General features: G+C 43.7%; 1 protein-coding gene across 1 annotated transcript; it reads left to right on the forward strand.

Moving 5' to 3' along the window:
* On the forward strand, positions 1-27,360 carry LOC132874638 (solute carrier family 41 member 1-like). The gene is made up of 11 exons (XM_060910968.1): positions 1-444; positions 3,032-3,139; positions 5,037-5,108; positions 5,398-5,542; positions 7,134-7,280; positions 13,252-13,254; positions 21,426-21,570; positions 21,655-21,734; positions 22,013-22,147; positions 24,999-25,139; positions 27,167-27,360. Exons 1-11 carry the CDS (start codon positions 1-3, stop codon positions 27,358-27,360), a joined length of 1,614 nt encoding a protein of 537 aa, XP_060766951.1.

The following is a 27,360-nucleotide window of genomic DNA, read 5'->3' on the forward strand; positions in this document are numbered from 1 at the left end:
ATGGTCCTCTGGTTGAAAGAGCAAGACAAACTGCCCAACAAGTCCGAGGTGATGGAAGTCATAGAGGTGAAGGAGTTCATCTCTTCGAACGGTTCAGCCCACCCAGTCATCCTGGCCACAGGAGCTGAGAAGAGGCAGCTGAGCGGCGGCGAGTATGAGCTCACTGAGGTGACATCTTTGCCAGAACGACCTGAGGCAGAAAGTGTGCAGACAGAAATTGTGGTGATCGACTGTCACGCCAAGAACAAGGGTCAGAGGCAGGATGCTCTACCGGAAAACGGCACCCAAAGCAATGAGAATAATGACACGAGCACGGGCCAAAGCCCAGTGCCACCAGTTCCTCTAAACGAGACGTCAATTTCCATCGGACTGCAGGTCGTGTTCCCTTTCCTGCTGGCCGGGTTTGGGATGGTGGCCGCTGGTATGGTCCTCGACATTGTTCAAGTAAGTGTGTGTTGATTCAACATCCAAATCGATTTGTCTCATCTCATCTCATTATCTCTAGCTGCTTTATCCTGTTCTACAGGGTCGCAGGCAAGCTGGAGCCTATCCCAGCTGACTACGGGCGAAAGGCGGGGTTCACCCTGGACAAGTCGCCAGGTCATCACAGGGCTGACACATAGACACAGACAACCATTCACACTCACATTAACACCTACGGTCAATTTAGAGTCACCAGTTAACCTAACCTGCATGTCTTTGGACTGTGGGGGAAACCGGAGCACCCGGAGGAAACCCACGCGGACACGGGGAGAACATGCAAACTCCACACAGAAAGGCCCTCGCCGGCCACGGGGCTCGAACCCGGACCTTCTTGCTGTGAGGCGACAGCGCGAACCACTACACCACCGTGCCACCCCAAATCGATTTGTTTGCTATTTAAAATGAAGAAATCCAAAATTTGACATGAATGTCTTACCACCATCCTGTAAATAACAGAGAATATTTATTTCTTGAAAGTTTCCCATCGTCAGGATTTTTACAGCATTTTACTTTGCTAGATTTTGATCCACTCAAAAGATACTAAGAGTTAGTGTTGGTGTCCACATTCCCTGGCATGGATTTAAGGGGGCAGCACATCCGGCACACGCCCCCATGTCCAAAAAAAAGTTTTAGTACGCGGCTACTTGGAACTGTGACTTGATTGTATTGCAGATACCGAGATATGCCTGCCATTTTTTAATTAATAATGTTAAATAAACCAAATAAATTGTAATGTTGGATTGAGCTGAAGAGTTTATGGTGTAATTTATATTAATAGTAGGTTTTTTTCGCTTGTGAGACAAATGCAGTGAAAAACGAGCTGGGGGAGTCCTGTTGGATTTTAACAGGGCGTGGGAACTTCTTGCATCGACGTAACATACTTTATTTTTTTTCGCGGTGCGGTTTTAATCAAATCCTGCGCTCTGATTGGCTGGCGAGTGGGTCCGTATCCTACGGTATGGACCCCGGTTACGGACCTCTGGCCACTTGCTTGTTCACAACAACAACAAACATAGTAGCAATTTTTGTCAACATTTATCTTTTTTATAAGATATTTTTTAAAATCAAAAATCTTATAAATTTTTGCCAGCATTTCTCAGTATAATAGCATTAATTTTACATCATGGATACCGATGACAGTCTTCACAGCGAAAGCGAGTTTTACTACCCTGAGGAAGAAGAAATAAAAGAAAACATTTCAGGAGAAAGCTAAAAACCTCTAACTGTTGCTAACGCCGAGCAAAAACATGGCTGAATCCTGAATGACTCAGTTTTGTATAAATGGGGGACTACATGGGTGGCAAAATGTAGGTTTTTTCCTGCCATGGAAGTGCACTTGTATACCGAAGAGGAAGCAATTTGCATTACAGCCGTGAATGAGGATTCAAAATGGCGGCTCGGCTCGGTTTTCCCTTTCGGGCGCTCTCGTTTTCTGTTAGAATTTGGTAAAGAAAAAAATAAATATATTATTTACCAGCTTAAAGTCGGTCCATATGGTGAAATACCGTGACCTCGGCCTTGAATACTGACCTCGGCCCAGAGGGCCTCGCTCAGTACTTTCAAGACCTCGGTCACGGTATTTCATGATATGGACCTCCCAGCTGGGAAACAACATGTATGTATTCCTAGACTGCACTGTAGACTACATGTAAAGGGTGTGTGCCATCCTTTGACGTTTATGGTATTGTTAACACCCATGCTCACACGCCAAAATAAGATGCTGCAGTAGGCTTACTGCGTACACACACGTGTCAATTGTCCAGCTACTGCTCATATTCATTAATAGGGTATCCCTGTACTTACTATACCCTGTGCATGCATAGCGATGATGACTGCTTCGTTAGGATGCGCAGAAATGCAGATGGGCTGCGCATAATTCTCCTATCCTGGAGAAGTGCCTTGCACAGTAAGGTAAGACAAACGATGTCGTGCCCCCATCGTGTTGTCTCTCTGGACCTCCAGACCTCATGCCAAGTGGTGCACAAAAGTGCCACAGACCTGACGGATCTGGAAGTTGCCCTGCAGTGACAACTGACTTTCCAAGTACTGCCATCCGTTGACCATTTGAGTGGCTCTTCCATTTGCCATCAGGTGGTGTGCCATTGACTCTGTTGGGTTCATCTACCACATTGCAACAAAAAGCACCCTGCTGCCAGCACCTTATTAGAGATATACTGTTTAACCCATAGCTGGAACCCAGGCAGGTGCTACCACTCCGGGTCAGAGCGGACCTGGGAGCAATGGTGATTAAGGGGCAACTCCACTTTCCCCAATACTCAAGTCCTCCCGGACCTGAGACTCCCCACCGGTTGTACCGTAGTTTAAAATCATACCCAGAACTAAGCCGTGGTTCAGAAATGCAGTAAAGGATGAATGAATTTATTTATTTTGAACATGTATAAAAAAATGTATGTAACTATTTGTACATACAAAAGAAAGAAAATGAGAAATTAAAAAAATAAATTAACATAAAGAGCTAAGACATTACAAAACACCGCACATTGTTCGAAAAAGGATCATTTTGTTCTGTGTGTTTCTCCCCATGCAGCATTGGACGGTGTTCTCCGAGGTGAACGAGGTCTTTATCCTGGTGCCTGCTCTTCTGGGCCTGAAGGGGAACCTGGAGATGACACTGGCCTCCAGACTGTCCACCGCAGTGAGTTTCACCAAATTACCAACAAACCTGAGTGAACCGGTGTATAATAAAAAAAGACCACAGGGGTAGGAAAATGATCATGGAGCGTCATTACTGGAGAGTTACTGTTACCACACCAGAGTGTTTTATTCCTCTTACAACACAGAATTATTTGTGATGTTTATTTATTAATTACAGGCATACTTTTTATCCATTTGTAGTCATGTGTAATATGTCGGCTTTGAGAGACAGCTTTTTGACAGATTAGATCTGGATCGTGTTGTTTGGGTGCAGCTTTAAAGCCACCACAGCACATTTGTTTCAGTGATTGCAACAACTTCCATTAAAGACTTCCTCTAATATCGTCAGCTGATTGAAACCTAACCAATACCTCTGAGTAGCTTTATCTTAATAAGGAAGATATTCCAGGCGTCCTGTATTATCATCTAACCAGCCAGCTGAAGAGTTTAACTCCAGAAAACTAGCTGTTACCACTTTTTGACATGGAAAGCAAAGGCGCTTAATTCACTGCTAAACCATTTGTTGTTGTTTATTATTATTTTAAGATCACAGCACAAGTAGAAGTCTGATGTTCATTCAGACTGCCAGTTAAAATTTTCTGACCTGACCTTTGGACACCCAGCTGATGTATACCTGAAGGTGTGCTTGGCTCCCCAGAACATAATATGACCTTTGCAAGAGCGTGTTTACACTGAACGCTCCAAAAATGTTAGTCCAACTGATAATTCGTAGAAACAAAAAGGACGTAGAGGAAAACATCATGATCGCTAGCTACTGTTTGTTATGAGGATCAGTATTATGAGTCATATATTAGCGTTCTCTCCAAAAGGAGCACTGAGATCATGAACAGCCAATAGCTGCAATAAAGGAATCTGACAATTGGAGAATCAGACTGTCTCGGAGTCTGTGTTCATACCAGCAGTGGCACTTCATCACAAAGCGATCACCAGGTTCAAGAAGAACTGCTGATCTACAGCGGCACAAAAGGGGTGTGGTGTGCGATGTAAACAATTCAGAGAATCAGAAGGAACGGGGCACAAAGTAACTCAGTATATTTTATAAGTAGCCAATCAGAGTGTGCGATTGACGATTGGATATATGAGGCAACAAGTGAACAGTCAGTTCTCAACGTTGATGTGTTGGAGCAGGAAAAATGGGCAAGCAAAAGGATACAGTCTCGAGACAAAAAAGTTATGTGACAGGACAAGAGGAAACCTGAAGAAACAGAGGAAATGTTAGACACCACAAATACACACGGCATAGGACTGGTCCAAAAATCATTTGAGCCACTTATTTGAACGTCATTTTATTGTGTCATACCTGGTTTGCATAGAATTGAGAATCTTAATATAATTGTAATTTGTCACTGAAATCGCAGCTTCATGTCTGGCACACGCGCAGAAAAATGCTTGCTAATGTCAAAATAGACTTGGCCATGGGAAATCTTTCTTGTTGTTGCTCCTTTATATAGAAGAAATGCAGACGTATAGCATAAAATTTAAAATTCCTATAAAATGTTTGTTTTTATTATGCTATGCATTACTACTGAGATTAATGTGAGTGTGAATGGTTGTTTGTCTCTCTGTGTCAGCCCTGCAATGACCTGGCGACTTGTCCAGGGTATACCCTGGCTCTTGCCCATAGTCAGCTGGGATAGGCTCCAGCTTGCCCGTAACCCTGCACAGGATAAGTGGTTACAGATAATGGATGGCTGGATCAATACTGATATTGTTGCAATGCTAATTCTTAATATTAATTGTTGAAAGGTAAATTGCTGAAAAACATTGGATATTACACGGTAGCAGTAAGCTTCCTAATCCTCTCGCTCCCAATAAAGAAAGCTTTCTGTGGTCAGGCTACATGGGAGCAGCTGTAAAGATGCTTTCTCTCCCTCTAGACTAATATCGGACAGATGGACACAGCCAAGGAGATGTGGAAAATGATCATGGGGAACCGCGCACTAGTTCAGGTACTGAACCCTTTAAAAATGGAGAACCTTGTTTACATATTTCGGTATACACCATACATGGTGACTGAGATTATCAAATGTATGAACAATGTTGGGGGTTTTTTTTCCTGAAAATAATCCAAAGTTGAACAGAATAAAATATCCTCTGCTACTCATGTTCCTTCTGGGACAGTCGTAATGTGAATGTGACATGATTAAACTGCAGACATTGACCTTTTGTGTTTGTAGTGGAATTTTAAGCGAGAGAAAAGTCTGATGGGTAAATGCGACCCTGTTGTTCATACCACAGGTTCAGGCCACTGTGGTTGGTTTCCTAGCCTCCATCGTGACAATCATTTTTGGCTGGATCCCAGGGGGCCAAATCACAGTAGGTCATGCTGTTCTGCTCGGTGCAAGCAGCATAGCTACAGCCGTCATCGCTTCCCTGCTGCTAGGTGAGAGGACTGACATCTTGTAGTTTAATCCAATAAAGTGCTCTTATAACTCTGCAATAAAGAAGACTCTATAAGGAAAGGAGGTTGAAATATGATTGGGGACATTTGCTATAACAGCTACATTATGTCCTAAACTTTAGGAAAATGAGCCAGTTGGAAAATGTTACTAAAGCTCTTATATAAAATGGATAGCTTCGGTTCTAAAATCTGATTGGCTGAGTCACGTTTGAAAAATTGCTGTGTAAAATCCTCGCTCACCTGTGACACATCAGATTAAATAAATTGCGTATTCTGTATACCAACCATACTACTATAATATGTGTCTGTTCTGTTGCTATGCATTTTATGGTGGAAGAATTGTATAGAGTGAATATTAATACTTTGAATTGTTTATCGAACACTGTATTTTATCATTCTGGCTTGTTGCCACTTTATAAAAGCAAGAAGACATGTGTTACAGTGATTTTATAGTGACTCATAATGTCACTTTAATTTGTTTATACACTAGATATATGGTTTTTGTTAGATTAGCTACATGTGGATTAGCTTCAGTTCCTATTCCGAAATGTACAGTATCATTGACTTAAAAACAGCAAGCTGGTTAAAATATTACTAATAACATGTTTAGGTTCAACCCTGATCGAGATGAATATTTGTCAACTGGAATGAAAAACAAACCGCAAAATCCAGATTAGCAAAACTTCAGGGGAACTAGTTGCCGTGTCAATTGTGGATCGCTGCCTATCAGCGATATGGTGCACTTAATGAAGAAAGACATTAGAAGCCATTTTGTTTTGCTTTTGGCAGTGTATATGATCAGTGTTATCATAGAAACAGCTGTAAAGTAGATATGTGTTGTTGAGTATTTACATTGCTCGTTATAGCAAAAAAAAAATTAGATAGAACTCGACGCCAACGGCGTCGATGGGGATGCCTTTGCCCGGTAGACAGTGATTTGGGGATGGACATTTGACCTCACAGTAATCTTGACCTGGTGAAATTACTTGTATTAGCCTTGGAGACATTGTGTTTACGAGGTTTTCGGACAGACATTTGACCTCACAGTGACCTTGACCTTAGACCTTTTGATCTCAAAATCTAATCAGTTCATGTTTGTCCCAAAGCGCACAAATAATGAAAGTTTGGTGAAATTCCTTTCATTAGCCTTTGAGATCGCGTTCACAAGGTTTCCGGACAGACGGACAACCCGAAAACATAATGCCTCCTGCACCTTATGGTGGCGGAGGCATAAAAAAGTGTTGCTGGAAAGAAAGTTGACAAAATATGTAGTAATTTCAAGTCCATGATTGAGATCTGCCAAGATGAATGGATGGATTTACTGTGATGACATAATTTAATATCCGATCAGTTACGCTGATAATGGAGCTTTTATGGAATTTCATTCCAAATATAACATTTAGGAACTGTCTGCCGATGTACTGTTTTTGGTGGGGTTTTTTTTCACGAGAGCAGAACAGGAGACCTCAAAAGCCCCAAACAGCTCCTGCTCTCATTGTGTACAGATTAGAGCCTTTCCTGTGTTTGCTTGAACATCTCAACACCATGACAACCAATATTTCCTCCAAAACAGGTCTTATTACGATCGGCGTAATCATCGGCTCCAGAAAGGTTGGCATTAACCCGGACAACGTGGCCACGCCCATCGTTGCCAGCCTCGGAGACTTGGTTACTCTGGCTCTACTTTCTGGCATCAGCACAGGACTCTACCACGAGCTGGGTGAGTGGAGGATTCTGGGTAATTTACTGATTTTGCAGTTTATTGGTTGTGTCCAGTGGCAGCGTGTGCTCATGGTGGGAAAGGGAATGAAATGTTCACACTTTGGGCAGCTGTCATTGTTTAACGTTCCCAGATTTTTCTCAGAATTTCCTGGTTTGAAAAGTTATGACCGAAGAGATCAATGTAAAATGAAGCACAGTGGTCGAGAAAGTTCCAGTTTGTATTTTTTTGCAAGACAAAAGATGAACAACTTCTTCTTTTGGCTGCTCCCGATTAGGGGTCGCCACAGCGGATCTTTCGTCTCCGTTGCTCCCTGTCTTCTGTATCCTTCTCTACCACACCTGCCACTTTCATGTCCTCTCTCACTACATCCATGTATCTCCTCTTTGGCCTTCCTCGTTTTCATGTGCCTGGCAGCTCCATCCTCAACATTCTCCTTCCAACATGCTCTGCATCTCTTCTCAGGATGTGCCCGTACCATCTCAGTCTCATCTCTCTTAGCTTAATTCCCAAGCTCTCTCCATGTGCTGTCCCTCTGATGTGCTCGTTCCTTATCCTGTCCAACCTCGTCACTCCCATCACAAACCTTAACATCCTCAACTCCGCTACCTCCGACTTTGCCTCCTGTCTCTTCGTTAAGTGTACGGTCTCCAATCCATACATCACAGCTGGTCTCACTACTATCTTATACATCTTACCTTTCACTTTTGCTGGGACTTTCCTATCACAAATGACTCCCGAAATCCTTCTCCAACTGCTCCACCCTGCCTGCGCTCTCTTTCTCACCTCACTATCGCAGCCCCCATTTTCCTGCACTGTTGACCCCAGGTACTTGAATTCACCAACTTTCTTTATGTCTACTCCTTGCATCTTCACGACACTCTCATCCCCATTCTCCTTGATGCACATGTATTCTGTTTTGCTACTGCTCACCTTCATTCCTCTTTGTTCCAATGCATACCTCCATCTCTCCAAACCCAACTCAACCTCCTTTCTACTTTCACCACATATCACGATCATCCGCAAACATCATGTTCCATGGTGACTCTTGCCTCGCTTCGTCCGTCAAGCTATCCATCACTATGGCAAACAAGAAAGGACTCAAAGCAGATCCTTGATGGAGTCCCACCTTCACCTTGAACCATTCAGTTGCTCCAAACTGCTCACCTCACTGCTGTTTCACTGTTCTCATACATGTCTTGCACCACTCTAATATACTTCTCATTCACTCCACACTTTCTCCTACAATATGATAACGCCTGTCCCGGCACTTTATCGTATGCCTTCTCCAGATCTACAAACACACAATGTAGCTTTCTCTGGCCTTCCCTGTACTTCTCTGTTAACATTCTTCAAGCAATAATTGCATCCAACGTGCTATTCCTTGGCATAAACCTGTACTGCTGTTCACAGATTGCTCCCTCTCTTCTCAATCTCACCTCCAATACCCTTGCCCATAGCTTCATGGTGTGGCTCATCAATTTTATCCCTCTGTAATTACTGCAGCTCTGTACATCTCCCTTATTCTTGTATATTGGGACTAGCGCACACTTTCTCCATTCATTTGGCATTTTCTCATTCTCTCGGATCTTATGAAACAATCTTGTTAGGAACTCCATAGCCGTCTCACCCAAACATCTCCAAGCCTCAATCGGGATACCATCTGGTCCGACTGCTTTCCCAGTCTTCATTCTTTTCATGGCTGCCCTCACCTCATCCTTACTAACCAACTCTTCTTTCTGATAAAGATGAACAATAATAAATAACCACATTTTAGCATCAAGTTTGGGAATAGTTCTGTTTTCTGAGGCTTTTTTAATGCAAGTGAACTTTAGTCAACTCTGCCATGGCCGGTCCTAAGCCCGGATGAGAAAGGAGGAGGGTTGGATGAAGGACCAGCAACCCTTCTCCATAAAAACAAAACCCGCTACAGAAACGTTGGCAGGAGAACAATGTGAGAATTCTGTCCTGGATGAGGGCGGTACGTCACACAGAAAGCCCGGGAAGCCTCAGGACCGAACACCCTCCTCTCATCTAGAAACTCCATCAATATTGGAACATGGAACATAAAGACCAGGGGCGATTTCTCAGAGACAACAAGGGAAGCCGAGCTTCCCCTAAAATTCTCTCCCCAAACTGCGGCATCTATGACGTTGAATTCTCATTAAAACAATAACTTGCATAACATAATATATGCCCAAGATTGTATTTACGTTCATAACTATCCTGTAACTTATTTGAGTGATGTCTGACGAACTTGCAGTTCGCTACGAGAATGACCTTTGCTGCCAGGCTGTAACCAGCGTTGCCAGATACTGCTGACGTTTTCCAGCCAAAATATGTTCAAAACCCGCTAAAATGCACTTAAAACAGCCCAATCTGGCAACACTGGCTGTAACCTTTCTTATTTCAATGGGCTCTATGTGCTGGCAGCCGGGTTTCCGTTGCAGTCTATGAGAGGGCTCTGAACAGCCAATTTCGGCTAGTTGTTATTGGTTAAAATCGACAAAATCGTCACTTCCAGGGAAGCCGGGCTTCTCTGGGACTAAATGAGACAGTGGGAGGGACAAGAAGCCGGGCTGATGAAGGATTATTGGAGGTAGTGTTTGAAAGACATGAGGAGGGCAGGCTCTGTACTTCGGCGTCAGCGAGGAACATGGAAGTATGATCAGTCAGTCCCTAGCGGATGTCGAGAAAGTGTAGTCGTGTGCCAAAGTGCTGTCCGAATTTCTTTTCATATAAATGTTTCTTCTCATTGATGTCTCTGTACATTACTCTGTAAATAAATGTAAATATTACTCGTTGTGCTCCGTTAACTTTCATCCATTCTATCAGTTTGATCATTCGCGAATTCACTCGTTTATTTCATTTGTAGTTCAATCTGGTTGTAGGCTAGCTTGAGCCTTTTTGGGATCTGCAGTGCTAGCTGCTAACAGAAATTGGTGAAGTCTCTGGAAAGCACAACCAGCTAGTATGACAGCGTCACAGACCTGGAAAAGGAGCGGAGGGCAGAATTTGTGTATAAATAGTGTGCATCATATAATGTTCATGAATCTGAAGTGTGTATATTGTTCAGTAATGTTAAGAGAATGGTGGTCTCTGTGTTATAGGTTATACCTGGGTATGATATTCAAGGTTCTGTGTGTTGCATAGCCTACCTGGTTATGAATTTCCAGACTGTGTTGCAGAAGATATTCAAGGATGTGTTGCACAGCTGGGTGTTGTGTTAAAGACTCTGTGTTGCATATCAGGGTATGATTGTTCAAGGCTCTTCGTTGAATAGCCAGTGATTTTTGGATGTTTGATATTTTTGATTAAGGATATGAGGCACTAGCCTGGCAAGCCAGACTATAACATGAAATGTACAAGCAAAAATACTTTCTGCCACTAGGTAGGGTTGTCTAGTTCACTATGCTAATGGGGCACACCTTTCTATGCTTTGATATCCGGCCTACAGGTTTTACGATGAATACGTAAAATGGGCTTCCCCTGTTTTAAAAACCAGCAGCCACCACTGATAAAGACCATGTACCAAGTAGGGAAAAGTGCCCAAGCAACAGCAGAAATGAAAAATTACAACCTTGAGGTGCTATTAACTGCCTTCCTGACATTAAACGGATGTTTTGATAAGTTTCAGTCAGGTTTTCGTGCCAATCATAGCACTGAAACAGCTCTTACTAAAGTCATGAATGACCTACGTCTTAATTCTGATGCTGGTAAAACATCAGTCTTGGTGCTTTTATACTTAAGTGCTGCATTTGACACGGTAGATCATTCCATACTGTTACATCGACTGGAGCATTGGGTTGGATTTACTGGTATAGTAATTGTAAGATTGTGTGTGTTCTCGTGCATAGCTGTCCTGAGCTTTATGACCCTTTCACACCCTGGTAAACGTGCATAATCGCGAGAACATACTCTTTTATTTTCTCTGTACCTTCTAGTTTCGCTGAAACCACATTCCTGGTTCCTCCTGTTCTAGGGGGTGTATGGTCTGCTCTTTCATGTATAATAAAACAACTCCTTATATGGTGAGTTGACCTTGTGCCCCCGAGCCCCTTACTTATCTTGTCACGCAAGCTTCTGATGTATATAAACCCTGCTCTTTCTGTGTATCGTTGAGCAGTGCTTGAATAAACCAGATTGATTTAACTCGTGTGGTTTGTTTTAACCCTGCTCCAGAGCGCTCTTACGTCAATGCATCTGAACTGAGACAGACACAGGTTCTAACAATTTGGTGACCCCGACGTGATACTCTCAATCAGGTAAGACATGTTTGATTGACTACCTGGTTGGCAGTAGTTTCGTAGTGTCCTACGGAGGACAGTTTTCCCTGGTTCGAGTCCAGGAAGAGCGCGCTATACAAATTTGTACTATATTTGTTGTCTGTTCCTCTTCAGATCCGTTTGTTGTCATTGTACGATGGGAAGCTCGTTCCCTAAGCCTGCGCCAGGGGAAACCCCGGCCGAATGGATGACTAGGTGCGGTTTTGCTTATTATGTTTCTCCCTGGCTCGATAATTTGGCAGGTTGGACTGAGGCCAACCCTCAAATTCCTTCCTATCCCCGTCAAGGTACTTTCGATCCTGGTTATCTTGCATCGGCCCATCGCATGATTTATGAGGGATTAGGGGACCCCGGATGGGATCGCCCGTATATGCGGGAAGGATATGCCAAATGGTATGATATGAAGAAGATTTGGGATAATTTTAAACAGGCTTATACTCCCCGTTCAGTCCTGAAATCCATCCCGAAGCCTCGGGCTGCACCCGTCACCAAGGAAACGGAGGAGGCGGCGCTAGGAAAATCCAAATCTCATTCTGCTCCTCCAGCCTCGTTAGATAGTAAACCTCCACCTTATAGTAAGGCTGGAAAAATTACTGGTAAATCGCCGTCAGCTGTAAAAACGATTCCTAAAATATATCCGTCCTTGGCTGCTGTGTCTGCGTGCCCCCCCCCCACGGTTGACAGAGGGCAGCGTCCCGGAGGGATAAAGGGTGCGCCTGCATCAGCCAAGAACGGCAAAGACGAAGAAAGTAGTGACGATACCGATGATGACACCGATGACGATGATGATTGGGATAATCCCGACGATGTGGGACCAGACGCCGGCTCGCGTCCTTATCCGCCACAAAACGCTGCTTGTGTATGGGTTGCAAAGCGCAGTGGTATTGATATAACTCCTCCGTCCCCGTCGGCTCTTAAGGACATCATCTCACTTCTTCCGTCACCCGACAAGCCTCTGCTCTTCGTTGATCAGTTAATTAATGTTTCTCGTAACTGTCAGCTAACGGGAGCCGACTACCGGTTTATTCTGCAGAATAAATTAGGAGGCGCATACGATGAGACGGCCCTGTTAGAAAACGTACAGGTCCTCCGCCCCGTCAACGATATTGCTGTTAATGTTAAGGAGGAATTGCCTCCGGTAGGGGAAAACGGTCGCCCTCGCCAGCGCACCGTGTCTACCTTCTTTTGGAAAGACACGCCGGACGCGCTGCAGCAGCTTCGCGAGCAGTTGACGCGATACCTGCTCGCCTTAAAACAAGCAAATAGAGACCTGTCACAGGTCACTAACTGCAAACAGGAGCGTTCTGAGCTGACGTCGGCTTTCTGGAAGCGCTTTGGGGAAGTTTGGCAACATTTGGGAGGTCTTGAACTTGATTTGGCAAACCCGAACCCAATGTTCTTGTCCACCTTTCTGTCTAATTGTCGCCCCGAAATACAGAGCGTTTTAAAACATCACTGGAGTGACCGGAATAATCTGGTCCTCCGTCAGGCCGGGGAGCGGGTGCGCACGCTGGAGAGCGATGGTCTTTTAGACTGTAAAACGAATAAAGCATGTTTATCCGTCGTGCCGGGCGGACGAGCGGAGGGACGACAGGAGAGGGGTCGCCGAACGGGACCGCGCGGCGGGGGAGGGAGGAGAAATGGAAAGTGCCACTATTGTGGAAAAGAGGGGCACTGGATAAGAGAATGTCATGCGAAACAGCGAGATGAGCAGGAACGCGAGAAACCCGTCATGCGCGCCGGTTCAAGCCCCACAGGGCAGAGAGATCCTGCCCGCCCATAGGGCTGCCCTCAGAGCGATGAAACCCCGACCGTTGCTATGTTAAATCTTTTATTCAGCTCCCCTCTTAACGAAGATCTTCCCACTATTGTTTTATGCCTGGCAGGGACTGAATATCCTTTTTTACTCGACACCGGGGCTACCATGTCCTCAGTGGGGAGGAAATATGCGGGTCCTTTATCTACACGGTCTGTAAGCTCTGTGGGAATAGAAGGGGTTCCTTTCCATTCCAGTTGCACGCCCCCCCTTTCTGTTACTTGTGCCCTTGATCCTTTACTGAAGTTTTCTCACTCCTTTGTTTGCATGCCTGATTGCCCTTTTAACCTGCTTGGACGGGACCTCATGAGCCTCCTAGGGCTCTCTATTTCTTTTAGTGGCTCACACATGGTTGTTGACATACCAGACGAAACCTCGTCGGCTGCTCTTGCCCTCACCTCTCTTTCTCTCCCCCATAACCTTCTCAATGCTGCTTGTGCCGTTACCTGCCTCACACCCTCTCTTTCTGATCTCCCAGCTTCTCTTTGGGCGGAACATAAGGACGAGGTGGGCTTTGTTAACTGTACCCCTTACGAGGCGGTCATTAAACACTCTTCGCCAGTATATGTAAAACAGTACCCCCTTTCCCCAGCTAAACTGTCTGGCATTGATGATGTTCTGTGTTCTCTCCTAGAGCAAGGTGTGGTTGTTCCCTGTGTCAGCCCTTATAACACCCCAGTGAATCCGGTGCAGAAGCCCAACGGCACGTGGCGTTTCACCCAGGATTTGCGTAAGATTAATGAGTTAATTATCCCAGTCGCCCCATTAGTTCCAGACGTTCCCTCTCTTATGGCCTCGATTCCGTGTGAACATGCGTTTTTCTCTGTGATTGACCTCTGTTCTGCCTTTTTCAGCGTCCCTGTGGGCCACGACACGCAGCCCCTGTTCGCTTTTACGCACAGGGGAAAGCAGTACACATGGACCAGGTTACCCCAAGGATATGTCGATTCCCCCGCGGTTTTTACAGCCGTAGTGAGGGACGCCTTGGCCGGTTTGTGCCTCCCCTCGGGCTCCTCCGTGCTCCAATACGCGGATGATCTTCTGGTAACGGCGGAGGACGAGGACCTTTGCGCTAAAGCCACACTCGCTCTCCTCTCTCTTCTGGCGCAAGAAGGTTTCAAGGTCTCACGAACTAAGCTTCAGTTCTGCCTCCCCACTGTTCGATATCTGGGTCACGATCTCTCCCAGGGCTCCCGCAGGCTCAGCCCCGAGCGTGTGCAGGTCATCCTAGACACTCAGGTGCCTGCCACCAAACACGCCCTCATGGCTTTTCTGGGACTTATCAATTACTGCCGCCAGTGGATTCCTGACTGTTCCACCTATGACAAGTGTCTGCGCTCTGCAATTCTGCACTCGGACCCTTTGACTCAGCCCCTGGTGTGGTCTGATGAGATGCTGACGGCCTTCAGGGCCTTGAAACAGGCTTTATGCTCGGCCCCTGCTCTCGGACTTCCGAATTACCGTTTGCCGTTTCATTTATATGTGTGCAACCAGCAGGGAACTGCGTCTGGGGTTTTGGCGCAGGAGCACGGGGGGGGTATGCGGCCTTGTGCGTTCCTCTCTAAAACTCTTGATTCTGTGGCACAGGGTCTCCCTGCTTGCCTCAGGGCGGTGGCTGCATGTGCTGTCATGGTCACGGACGCTGAACGGCTGGTTTTGTCTCACCCGCTCGTTCTCCACACCTCACATGATGTAGTGCACGTTTTAAAGAACCTCAGTACCCAGCATTTATCTGCGCAGCGTCGCTCTGGATACGAGTCTATTCTTTTGGCCACCGAAAACCTTACTGTTAAGCCCTCCTCCTCCTTTGATTCTCTCGCGCACGCGCTTCAGCGCCTCCTCAATTCACAGGATGATTTTCTTCCTTCTGAAACACACGACTGCATTTCTAGCATTCTTTTCGAGACAAGTATCCGCCCCGACTTACGTTCCACCCCCTTACTTTCAGGTGATTCGCTGTTCGTGGATGGCTCGTGTTCACGCCCCTCTGACGGCGTCTTTGTGTGTGGTTATTCTGTGTGCCGCCTTCCTGATGAAACTGTTGAAGCTTTTTCTCTTCCTTTCTCCTCGGCTCAGGCTGCCGAACTATACGCTCTAACCCGTGCATGTGTTATTGCCCAGGACACAGACGTCACTATCTACACTGATTCACGTTACGCTTTCGGCGTTGCTCACGACTTTGGTCGGATTTGGGCTTCGCGTGGGTTCACCACTGCAGACGGTAAGCCCATTTCTCATTCTTCGCTTGTTACTGATTTAATCACCGCCTGTCTTCTCCCGCGCTCTTTAGCCATTGTTAAGACTCGTGCTCATTGTATTGGGGACTCTTTTGAGATCAGGGGAAACTCTCTCGCCGATCGCATTGCCAAAGCCGCGGCTGCCTCCGGTGTTTTTCCGCCTTCGCTTACTCTCTCCCTGGTCTCATCCAGCCGTATGATTAGTGCCGTTCTTCCGGACATTGATTTACCCTCCCTCCAGGCCTCCGCCTCGGCCTCAGACAAACAATTCTGGGACTCATGCGGCGCGCAGCCGTCTGACGGCGTTCGGATCGATGCTCAGGGCCGCCTTTGTTTGCCTAGACATTGCACTCCATTTCTCGTCCGCGAGTTTCATGGTCCCACTCACCGCGGACGAAGGGGGGTAGTGGAGGATTTATCCAAAATATTTTGCATCGACAAAATACACACCGATGTACATCACATTCTAGACAGATGTTTAACGTGCGCCCAGAATAATCCATCTAAACCAGGCGCGGTACATCAGCACCTTCCCATACCTGACACGCCGTTCCAGGAATGGCAGATTGACTTCACTCACATGCCAAAGCAGGGCCCCTTTAAGTATCTTTTGGTCATGGTCGACAAATTTTCACGATGGGTGGAGGCTTTCCCCTGTGGGAAAGAAGACGCTCGCACGGCGGTAAACAAATTGACGCAAGAAATCATTCCGCGTTATGGTCTCCCGGTAGGGATAGACTCTGACAAAGGTACGCCGTTCACCTCTAAGGTGACACAAGAACTATGTAAGGACCTAAAAATCCTTTGGCGATTCCACATCCCGTACCATCCACAATCCTCCGGCATTGTGGAGCGCGCAAACAGAACAATCAAGGGTAAGCTGCGTAAAGCCATGCAAGAAGCTGGTACTAAAAATTGGGTACAAGTTTTGCCTTTAGTTCTCGCTGACATGCGAATGACCGCTCAAGTGGCCCTCGACAACCTGTCTCCGTATGAGCTCGTGATGGGCCGGCCTTTTCCTACACCCTGGCGCAGAGGTATGCAGGCTATAGGAACGAGTGATCTTGATGTACATCTCAGTGAGTACGCCGTGGGTCTCATGCGGGTGTTGGATGAGTACTGGACGAGACTAAATTCCAAAAAGCCTCCCATTCCTGAGGCACCCACTCACCCCTTTGAGGTAGGGGATAAAGTGTTGGTAAAGAAATTTGCGAAATTAGGCGCTCCTTTGGAGGAACCGCCCTACAGTGAACCCACGGATGTGCTCGCTGTAACTCGAACGGCTGTACTAACTGACCTTTTTCCACAGTGGATTCATGCCAGTCGAATAAAGAAGGCTCCAATGTAATAGAAATCTATATTGTTGATGCTTAACAGGTTTTTGTGTTTCAGAAAGTTGCTGTGACAATAGCTGACGGCCTTTTCAGGGATCCCCTTTCCAGCATCCGGAGTGATCCGGTTTCGGCTGATCTACAAAGAGGGGATGGTCGGTGCGTCCCGCAGACTTCTGAACTGAGGAATCTGGAAGACACGTGAGCCTGGGCTACCTTCAACTATCTACATCCTGTGGACACAGAAAGAACAAAGTCAGTGACCAGTATGACTTTCCTTCTGGTATTGGTCTTAGCGCTTGGAGCAGGGAATCCCGCTCAAGCCAGCCACGAGGACAACGTTTTTTGGCGATTTGCCAATTGGACTGCTAAACAACATACTAATCAGTCTTGTTATGTCTGTCAATACGTTAGAGTCTAAACTGTAGTTATACTCTGTAAACAAAGTATAAAAGAGGGGATTGTAAGATTGTGTGTGTTCTCGTGCATAGCTGTCCTGAGCTTTATGACCCTTTCACACCCTGGTAAACGTGCATAATCGCGAGAACATACTCTTTTATTTTCTCTGTACCTTCTAGTTTCGCTGAAACCACATTCCTGGTTCCTCCTGTTCTAGGGGGTGTATGGTCTGCTCTTTCATGTATAATAAAACAACTCCTTATATGGTGAGTTGACCTTGTGCCCCCGAGCCCCTTACTTATCTTGTCACGCAAGCTTCTGATGTATATAAACCCTGCTCTTTCTGTGTATCGTTGAGCAGTGCTTGAATAAACCAGATTGATTTAACTCGTGTGGTTTGTTTTAACCCTGCTCCAGAGCGCTCTTACGTCAACGCATCTGAACTGAGACAGACACAGGTTCTAACAGTAATCAACTGGTTAAAATCTTACCTACAACAAAGATTTTTTTATGTGGCCATTGGAGGCCACAGTTCATCACCCGTGTCCTTGAACTGTGGGGTTCCCCAGGGCTCAATCCTGGGACCATTACTATTCAACCTTTATATGCTCCCACTTGGACAAATTATTAAGAATAACTCAATAAACTTCCATAGCTATGCAGCTGACACTCAGCTTTACTTAGCTATGTCACCTAATGACTATGCCCCTTTTGAGTCTCTTCAGAGATGCATTGACCAAATTAACAAATGGATGTCTCACAATTTTCTTCAGCTGAACGCAGATAAAACTGAAGCAATTATATTTGGCAAAAAGGAGAAAAGGCTTAGGATTGCCACTGTTCTTGAAACCAAGGGGCTTAAAGCAAAGGATACTGTCAAAAACCTTGGTGTCCTTATTGACAGCGAACTTAACTTCAACAGTCATATGAAAGTGGTAAAAAAGTCAGCATGCTATCACCTAAAAAACATTTCTAAACTCAGGGGTCTCATGTCAAAACATGATCTAGAAAAACTTATTCATGCTTTCATCTCCTGTAGGGTTGATTACTGCAATAGCCTTTTCACAGGTCTTCCAAAAAAGACCATCAAAGAGCTTCAACTAATCCAAAATGCAGCAGCAAGGGTTCTTACAAGAACATAAAGGGTCGTCCATATCACTCCAATCCTAAGGTCTCTGCACTGGCTCCCAGTGAGCTATAGAATTGACTTTAAAGCACTACTTCTTCTATTTAAAACATTAAATGGGATGGGACCCAGCTACCTACTGGATATGTTTCAATTATATGCACCAACTAGGTCTCTAAGATCACAGGAGAAAAACTTGCTAGTAATACCAGCTGTCAAAACGAAGTGTGGTGAAGCAGCCTTTAGTTGCTATGCTGCTAAGCTTTGGAACCAACTTCCAGATGATATCAAAAATGCTCCTACTGTTGTTAGTTTTAAATCCAGGCTCAAGACAAAGCTGTTTTCAGATGCTTTCACTTGATTAATTTTTACCTAAGTAATTAATTTCCTTTAACATAATTTCTTTTAATTTTGATTTTAATGATTTTACTTTCTTTATTTTAATTTCTTTTTAATCTTGGATTTTAATGATTTTACTTTTACTTTAATTCTTTGTTACTGTGATCCTCGTAGATTTTGTCTGCGGGACGATTTTTGGTGATCCTCGTAGATTGTGTCTGCGGGACGATTTTATTTGGTGATCCTCGTGGAAGAGCCACGGGAAGAGCGCGCTTTATGTGATCCTCGTAGATTTTGTCTGCGGGACGATTTTTGGTGATCCTCGTAGATTTTGTCTGCGGGACGATTTTATTTGGTGATCCTCGTAGATTTTGTCTGCGGGACGATTTTTGGTGATCCTCGTGGAAGAGCCACGGGAAGAGCGCGCTTTATGAGTTAAACCCATAATAATAATTAATCTCGAGGCTGATTCCTTTTTTGAATTTTATTCCATTTTATTATTTTATTTCTACTGTTGTTTAATTCTTATTATTTTTCTTCCCCAATTATTTTATGTAATTTTATTTTCTATTGTTTACTGTTCTGCTTTTACTTCTGTAAAGCACATTGAACTGCCACTGTGTATGAAATGTGCTATATAAATAAACTTGCCTTGCCTTGCCTAAGAATTAGTGAGGCAAGATGGATAGAATCAGGACAGAAAAGATTAATGAGTGGAGAGATGTTGCTGTATTCAGGCCATGAAGAGGATGATGCTGCCCACACAGGTGGTGTAGCGCATATGCTATCAAGCTCTGCACAAAAAGCGATGATCGATTGGAAGGTGCATGGACCAAGAATCATTGCAGCAAGTTTCAGAACGAAGAAAAATAAAATCAAAATGAATGCGATACAGTGTTATGCTCCAACAAATGACCGGAAAGAGTTCTATGATAAACTTCAAAATATTTTAGATGAGTATTCAGAAAAAGCTGTTACCATCACGATGGGTGACTTTAATGCAAAGATCGGGGGAGAGAACACCGGATATGAAGAAGTACTGGGGACGCATGGTCATGGAGAAACATTTGTAGATTCTTGTGCATTGAACAAATTTGTTATTGGTGGCAGCATCTTCTCCCATAAAAGGATTCACAAAACAACATGGGTATCACCAGACCAGGTAAGGGAAAACCAAACAGACCACACATGTATTTGCAAAAAGTTTAGAAGATCGCTACTGGATGTGAGCGTAAAACGGGGAGCGGATATAGCATCTGAACACCGCCTACTATTTGCCAGACTGAAGCTGAAATTAAGGAAAAATCGGTTGGGGACAACAGAAAGCAGACAAAAGTACACCGTGAGCTTGCTGAGAGACACCTGAGATACAGGAAGAGTACAGATTGAAACTTTCTAACAAATTTGAAGGCCTGCAGGAACTGTTTGATGAGGAAACCAGCATTGGCAAGCAATGGTAGGATATTAGAGGTACATTGACATGTCAAGATGTATGGAGATGCAAGAAATTAAATCACAGAGAATGGATATCTACGGACACCGTGCAAAAGGTCAAAGTAAGGAAAGAGAAGAAAGCAGCATTAATAAATAGTTGGACAAGAATGTCAAAAACAAGGGCACAGGAGGATTATGCAAACACCTGTAGAGAAGTGAGGAATGGTACAAAGGCAGACAAGAGGAATTATATAGACAGCTTAGCAGAAGAAGCAGAAGGAAACAGAAATTTGAAGCAATTGTATGACGTCACCAGGAGGATGCCAGGCAAGAATATTAAGCCACTAAGACCAGTGAAGGATAAAGAAAGGAAACACCATTGTGACTAAAGAACAACTAAACAGGTGGATGGAACATTTTGACAAACTACTAAATAGACCGACACCACCAAATCCCCCTGATATTAATCCAGCAGAATTCGACCTACCAATCAATTGTGACAGGCCCAGCAGAGAAGAGATTAGGAAGGCTATACAGAAACCGAAGAACAACAAAGCAGCGGGCCAGACAACATTCCAGCAGAAGCACTAAAAGCTGATCTAGACAACACCATAGCACTGTTCTATCCACTCTTCAGTAAGATCTGGGAAGAGGAAGAAGTACCAGCAGACTGGAAAGAGGGTTATATTAAGCCCCCTAAAAAAGGAGACCTTAGCACTTGTTCCAGTGACAGAGGGATCCCTCTACTCTCTGTCAGGTAAAGTGTTCAACAGAATCATCTTGGGCAGAATGAAAGATGCAGTGGACCCCCAGTTAAGAGACCAACATGCTGGATTTAGAAAGAACTGATTGTGTGTGGACCAGATTACCACTCTCCGTATTGTAAAAGAGCAATCATTAGAGTGGAATTCTGCACTAGATCTAATTTTATTGACTATGAAAAGGCATTTGACATTGTGAATAGGGAGAAATTACACCCAAATGATTTTCCACCAGAGCAGAGCAATGTTTGTGTTTAGTCTCACTAGGTGTCTGATTTGGGGTTAGTGTTGTGTCGTGTTTGTGTACATATTATTGCTCATTAGATGCTACTTTTCATACTTTGTATAAAAATAAAGCAGTTTCACAACTGACTTGCACCGACCTAAACTTTTCTTGGTTATTTTGTTTCTCACAGATAACGTTTACGCCAATCCACTAGTCTTCGTATTTTTCATTGCCTTGACGCCTATCTGGGTCCTGATCGCCCGACGAATCCCCTCCACCCGAGAAGTGCTGTACTCAGGGTGGAAGCCTGTGATTATCGCCATGGCGATCAGCAGGTACAGTAAAGAGATATTCACACACTTGAGCTCTTTCATCTCCAACAAGTTGAAGATCCTGAATTAATTTAAATCATTTTTTAGTCTTGGAGGCCTCATCTTGGACCAAACTGTGTCTAATCCCAACTACGCTGGAATGGCGGTGTTCACTCCGGTCATCAACGGTGAGCATTGAATCAGTATAATTCAGTTATTGTAGGTATTCCTGCAAAACACTCCATTCTAACACTTTAATAAGACTCATTTGGACAAAGCCAGAGGTATTTGACTACTTTTGCAGAAGCACCTGTAAATATGTTTCTTTAAAACAATGTCCATGTTTATTGCAGTAATTAAGGTTTTGAATAGTGTTCCTCTTTTAGACTAAACCTCATTATTTAGATCTGAACATGAGTCCATAAGGGAGGGTAAATGCTGTTGGAGTTTTTTTGCCCTATTATAGGCGTGGGAGGTAATCTGGTGGCGGTCCAGGCCAGTCGCATCTCCACATACCTGCACATGACTCGCCTCCCCACTGCAGACACAAATCCACCTCCACAGAAATGTCCCACACCCTGCAGCACGTTCTTCAGCTCAGGTAACAAAACGAAACCATGATCGGTCACTCCAACCTGTCCTGAACGGACTTTAAATCTGACTTGGAAGTTTGGGATGGATTGGAATGCCTCGGAATTTCAGTGACTTGAGATCTAGCTAGTAAATGTGATATACATTAAAAAAAAAACGTGTCATAGTGTAGAAAACTGCTATGATTGTACAGATTTCACAGTATTTGCTTTAGGATCAGGATAAAAGTGTACAGTGGTGCTCGAAAGTTTAGAATTTAGATATTCAAGAAAATTCTAAAGGAACATTCTATTTCTGCATAAATATGACCTAAACATCAGATTTTCACATAAGTCCTAAAAGTAGATAAAGAGAACCCAGTTAAACAAATGAGACAAAAATATTAGACTTGGTCATTTATTTATTGAGGAAAATGACCCAATGTTACATATCTGTGAGGGGCAAAAGCATGTGAACCTTTGCTTTCAGTATCTGGTGTGACCCCCTTGTGCAGCAATAACTGCAACTAAACATTTCCAGTAACTGTTGATCAGTCCTGCACACCGGCTTGGAGGAATTTTAGCCCATTCCTCCATACAGAACAGCTTCAACTCTGGGATGTTGGTGGGTTTCCTCACATGAACTGCTCACTTCAGCTCCTTCCACAACATTTCAATTGGATTAAGGTCAGGACTTTGACTTGGCCATTCCAAAACATTAACTTTATTCTTCTTTAACCATTCTTTGGTAGAACGACTTGTGTGCTTAGGGTCGTTGTCTTGCTGCATGACCCACCTTCACTTGAGATTCAGTTCATGGACAGATGTCCTGATATTTTCCTTTATTCGCTTGTACAACTTTTTTTTTTTTTCATACAACCTACAACTGTTTTGAGATTTGTTGTCATGAAATTTAAAATCACCTAATTTTTCTCTTTAAATGATACATTTTCGTCTGTGTCTATGTGTCAGCCCTGTGATGACCTGGCGACTTGTCCAGGGTGTACCCCGCCTTTCGCCCATAGTCAGCTGGGATAGGCTCCAGCTTGCCTGCGACCCTGTAGAAGGATAAAGCAGCTAGAGATAATGAGATGAGATGAGATGATACATTTTCTCAGTTTAAACATTTGATATGTCATCTATGTTCTATTCTCAATAACATATGGAATTTTGAAACTTCCACATCATTGCATTCCATTTTTATTCACAATTTGTACTTTGTCCCAACTTTTTTGGAATCGGGGTTGTAGAAAATTAGAAAGGGTTCACAAACTTTCAAGCACCACCGTATATACAACAGACCTGGAAAACTATAGAAATAAAAAGGATGGATATTCTGTTGTAATGTATAATGAAAGACTTTTTTTTTAAGCCAGACATTAAAAGGAAGTCTTTTAAAATTAACTGCATGACAAGATATTATTTAGATTGTGTGATTGTACAAATGCAGTATCAGTCAAAAGTTTGGACACACCTTCTAATTCAGTGTTTTTTCTTTATTTTTATGAATTGAAAGTCAGTTCATGTCTTAAAGTACTGATGGATGTTATTTCTCTTTACTTAGTTGAGCGGTTCTTGACATAATACTGTATGGACTACGACAGTTGTGGTGTTGAATAGGGCTGTATTATTATTTGTATTTTTCTTATTTACTATTTGACCTCAAACGCATCATGAAGGGAAGAAACTCGTCCACTAATTAACTTTTGACGAGGCACACCTGTTAATTGAAAAGCATTCCAGGTGACTACCTCATGAAGCTGGTTAAAATAATGCCAATAGTGTACAAAGCGTCATCAAGGTAAACACTGGATACATTGAAGAATCTAACATATGAAACTTATTTTTTTTATTTTTTTAACACTTTTTCAACCACATAATTCCGGATATGTCCCAGATGTTATTTCATAGTTTTAAGATATGATATTCCTTTATTGATCCGCATGAGGGGAAATTCAGGTGTTGCAGCAGCTCAAATACAGAGTAAAATATAGCAGCTTCCAGCTTGTCAGACCTGCTGCCGCCGTATTTACTCCATCGCCACAGGGCTTTCCTATTCTCCTCTCCTCACGAAGTGCCTTGCACAGTAAGGTAAGAAAAACGATGTCGTGCCCCCATCATGTTGTCTCTCTGGACCTCCAGACCTGATGCCAAGTGGTGCACAAAAAGTGCCACAGACCTGACGGATCTGGAAATTGCCCTGCAGTGACAACTGACTTGCTGAGTGATGCCATCCGTTGGTCATCTGAGTGGCTCTTCCGCATGCCATCAGGTAGTGTGCCATTGACCCTGTTGGGTTCCTCTGCCACATTGCACCAAAAAGCACCCTGCTGCCAGCACCTTATTGGTGAAGTACTATTTAACCCATAGCTGGAACCCAGGCAGGTGCTACCACTCCGGGTCAGAGCGGACCTGGGAGCAATGGTGATTAAGGGGTAACTCCACTTTCCCCAATACTCAAGTCCTCCCGGACCTGAGACTCCCCACCGGTTGCAGTTTAAAGTCATACCCAGGATTTCCAATGTAGAAAATAGTCAAAATACAGAAAAGCCTATGAATGAATAGGTGCTTTTGACTGTTACTGTATCTGTCTATAATCTATTTGGTCTTTATTGGATTAAACACTATCACAACTTTTATTAATTGGGGAATTCATGTACATTTGTAAAGATATGACCGTGACATCATGCTCTGAGAATAGGGTGCAACAGAAATAAAGATCGTGATTTATTTTAAATTAAGAAATGGTCTCAAGTTATCTTCTTAAAAACAGCCTTAAAGTGGCTATCCTGTGAACACTGTACATGAAATGTTAATGACCTCGGTATCCATCTGAAAATTTCCACATATGATGCACAAGCTTTCCTCCTCTATTTCTCACAGGTGTGAATTCTCGTTCTGCCCGAGTGCTCCTCTTCCTTGTGATTCCCGGTCACCTTATTTTCCTATACACCATCAAATTGATACGGGGCGGACACACCACCCTCACCTTTGTCTTCATCGCTGTCTACCTGACAGCGCTGCCTTACTCCAGGTACACACACTAATTCATAGTCATATAGTGGGGTGTAAAATATCTGTAATAAAAGAAAATACAGGTTTGTTGGATTTCTGAAATATTATACTTTGCCAATAAAATGTAAATTTAAAATGTTAACACTATCCTAATGTACCACACTAAACTACTATAATACTCCACTAGATTACTATAATACTATCTAATTCTCTAACACTATATTACACTAAACTACAACCCTGATTCCAAAAAAGTTGGGACAAAGTACAAATTGTAAATAAAAACGGAATGCAATGATGTGGAAGTTTCAAAATTCCATATTCTATTCAGAATAGAACATAGATGACATATCAAATGTTTAAACTGAGAAAATGTATAATTTAAAGAGAAAAATTAGGTGACTTTAAATTTCATGACAACAACACATCTCAAAAAAGTTGGGACAAGGCCATGTTTACCACTGTGAGACATCCCCTTTTCTCTTTACAACAGTCTGTAAACATCTGGGGACTGAGGAGACAAGTTGCTCAAGTTTAGGGATAGGAATGTTAACCCATTCTTGTCTAATGTAGGATTCTAGTTGCTCAACTGTCTTAGGTCTTTTTTGTCGTATCTTCCGTTTTATGATGCGCCAAATGTTTTCTATGGGTGAAAGATCTGGACTGCAGGATGGCCAGTTCAGTACCCGGACCCTTCTTCTACGCAGCCATGATGCTGTAATTGATGCAGTATGTGGTTTGGCATTGTCATGTTGGAAAATGCAAGGTCTTCCCTGAAAGAGACGTCGTCTGGATGGGAGCATATGTTGCTCTAGAACCTGGATATACCTTTCAGCATTGATGGTGTCTTTCCAGATGTGTAAGCTGCCCATGCCACACGCACTAATGCAACCCCATACCATCAGAGATGCAGGCTTTTGAACTGAGTGCTGATAACAACTTGGGTTGTCCTTCTTCCCTTTAATCCAAATGACACGGCATCCCTGATTTCCATAAAGAAGTTAAAATTTTGATTCGGCTGACCACAGAACAGTTTTCCACTTTGCCACAGTCCATTTTAAATGAGCCTTGGCCCAAAGAAGATGTCTGCGCTTCTGGATCATGTTTAGATACAGCTTCTTCTTTGAACTATAGAGTTTTAGCTGGCAATGGCGGATGGCACGGTGAATTGTGTTCACAGATAATGTTCTCTGGAAATATTCCTGAGCCCATTTTGTGATTTCCAATACAGAAGCATGCCTGTATGTGATGCAGTGCCATCTAAGGGCCCGAAGATCATGGGCACCCTGTATGGTTTTCCAGCGTTGACCCTTACGCACAGAGATTCTTCCAGATTCTCTGAATCTTTTGATGATATTATGCACTGTAGATGATATGTTCAAACCCTTTGCAATTTTACACTGTCGAACTCCTTTCTGATATTGCTCCACTATTTGTCGGCACAGAATTAGGGAGATTGGTGATCCTCTTCCCATCTTTACTTCTGAGAGTCTCTGCCACTCCAAGATGCTCTTTTTATACCCAGTCATGTTAATGGCCTATTGTCAATTGACCTAATGAGTTGCAATTTGGTCCTCCAGCTTTTCCTTTTTTGTACCATTAACTTTTCCAGCCTCTTATTGCCCCTGTCCCAACTTTTTTGAGATGTGTTGCTGTCATGAAATTTCAAATGAGCCAATATTTGGCATGAAATTTCAAAATGTCTCACTTTCGACATTTGATATGTTGTCTATGTTCTATTGTGAATACAATATCAATTTTTGAGATTTGTAAATTATTGCATTCCGTTTTTATTTACAATTTGTACTTTGTCCCAACTTTTTTGGAATCGGGGTTGTACTATAATGATACCGTGTCCTCCTACAGTAAAATACTACAGCACTACTATAATACTACATTATTCTACCACACGACACTACATGATACTACACTAAAACACATGATACTACTATATGAATCCGTGATTCAAGAGCACTGTGGTAGAGTAAAAACGACAGTATGTGGTGTTGATTTGGTGGTAACCCACCCATTTGTTTTCCTGCAGGTGGTGATCCTGCTGTATCTGGCTGACTTGATGGTGTACTGGATGTGGAAGAGAGGGATGGATCCTGATACCTGTTCCATTCCCTACCTAACAGCCTTTGGCGACTTGCTTGGCACGGGCTTCCTGGCCCTGTGCTTCTATATCCTCTGGATGATCGGTGATGGATCCATGGACATGGGAGACTGA

This window comes from Neoarius graeffei, chromosome 26 (assembly GCF_027579695.1).
Source record: "Neoarius graeffei isolate fNeoGra1 chromosome 26, fNeoGra1.pri, whole genome shotgun sequence".
Taxonomy (NCBI): Eukaryota; Metazoa; Chordata; class Actinopteri; order Siluriformes; family Ariidae; genus Neoarius; species Neoarius graeffei.

Coding starts and splice junctions, on each gene's coding strand:
- LOC132874638 (XM_060910968.1), top strand. CDS start 1: ATGGTCCTCTGGTTGAAAGAGCAAGACAAACTGCCCAACAAGTCCGAG. Junction 5,543..7,133: donor CATCGCTTCCCTGCTGCTAG/GTGAGAGGACTG, acceptor CCTCCAAAACAG/GTCTTATTACGATCGGCGTA. Junction 21,571..21,654: donor ATCGCCATGGCGATCAGCAG/GTACAGTAAAGA, acceptor ATCATTTTTTAG/TCTTGGAGGCCTCATCTTGG.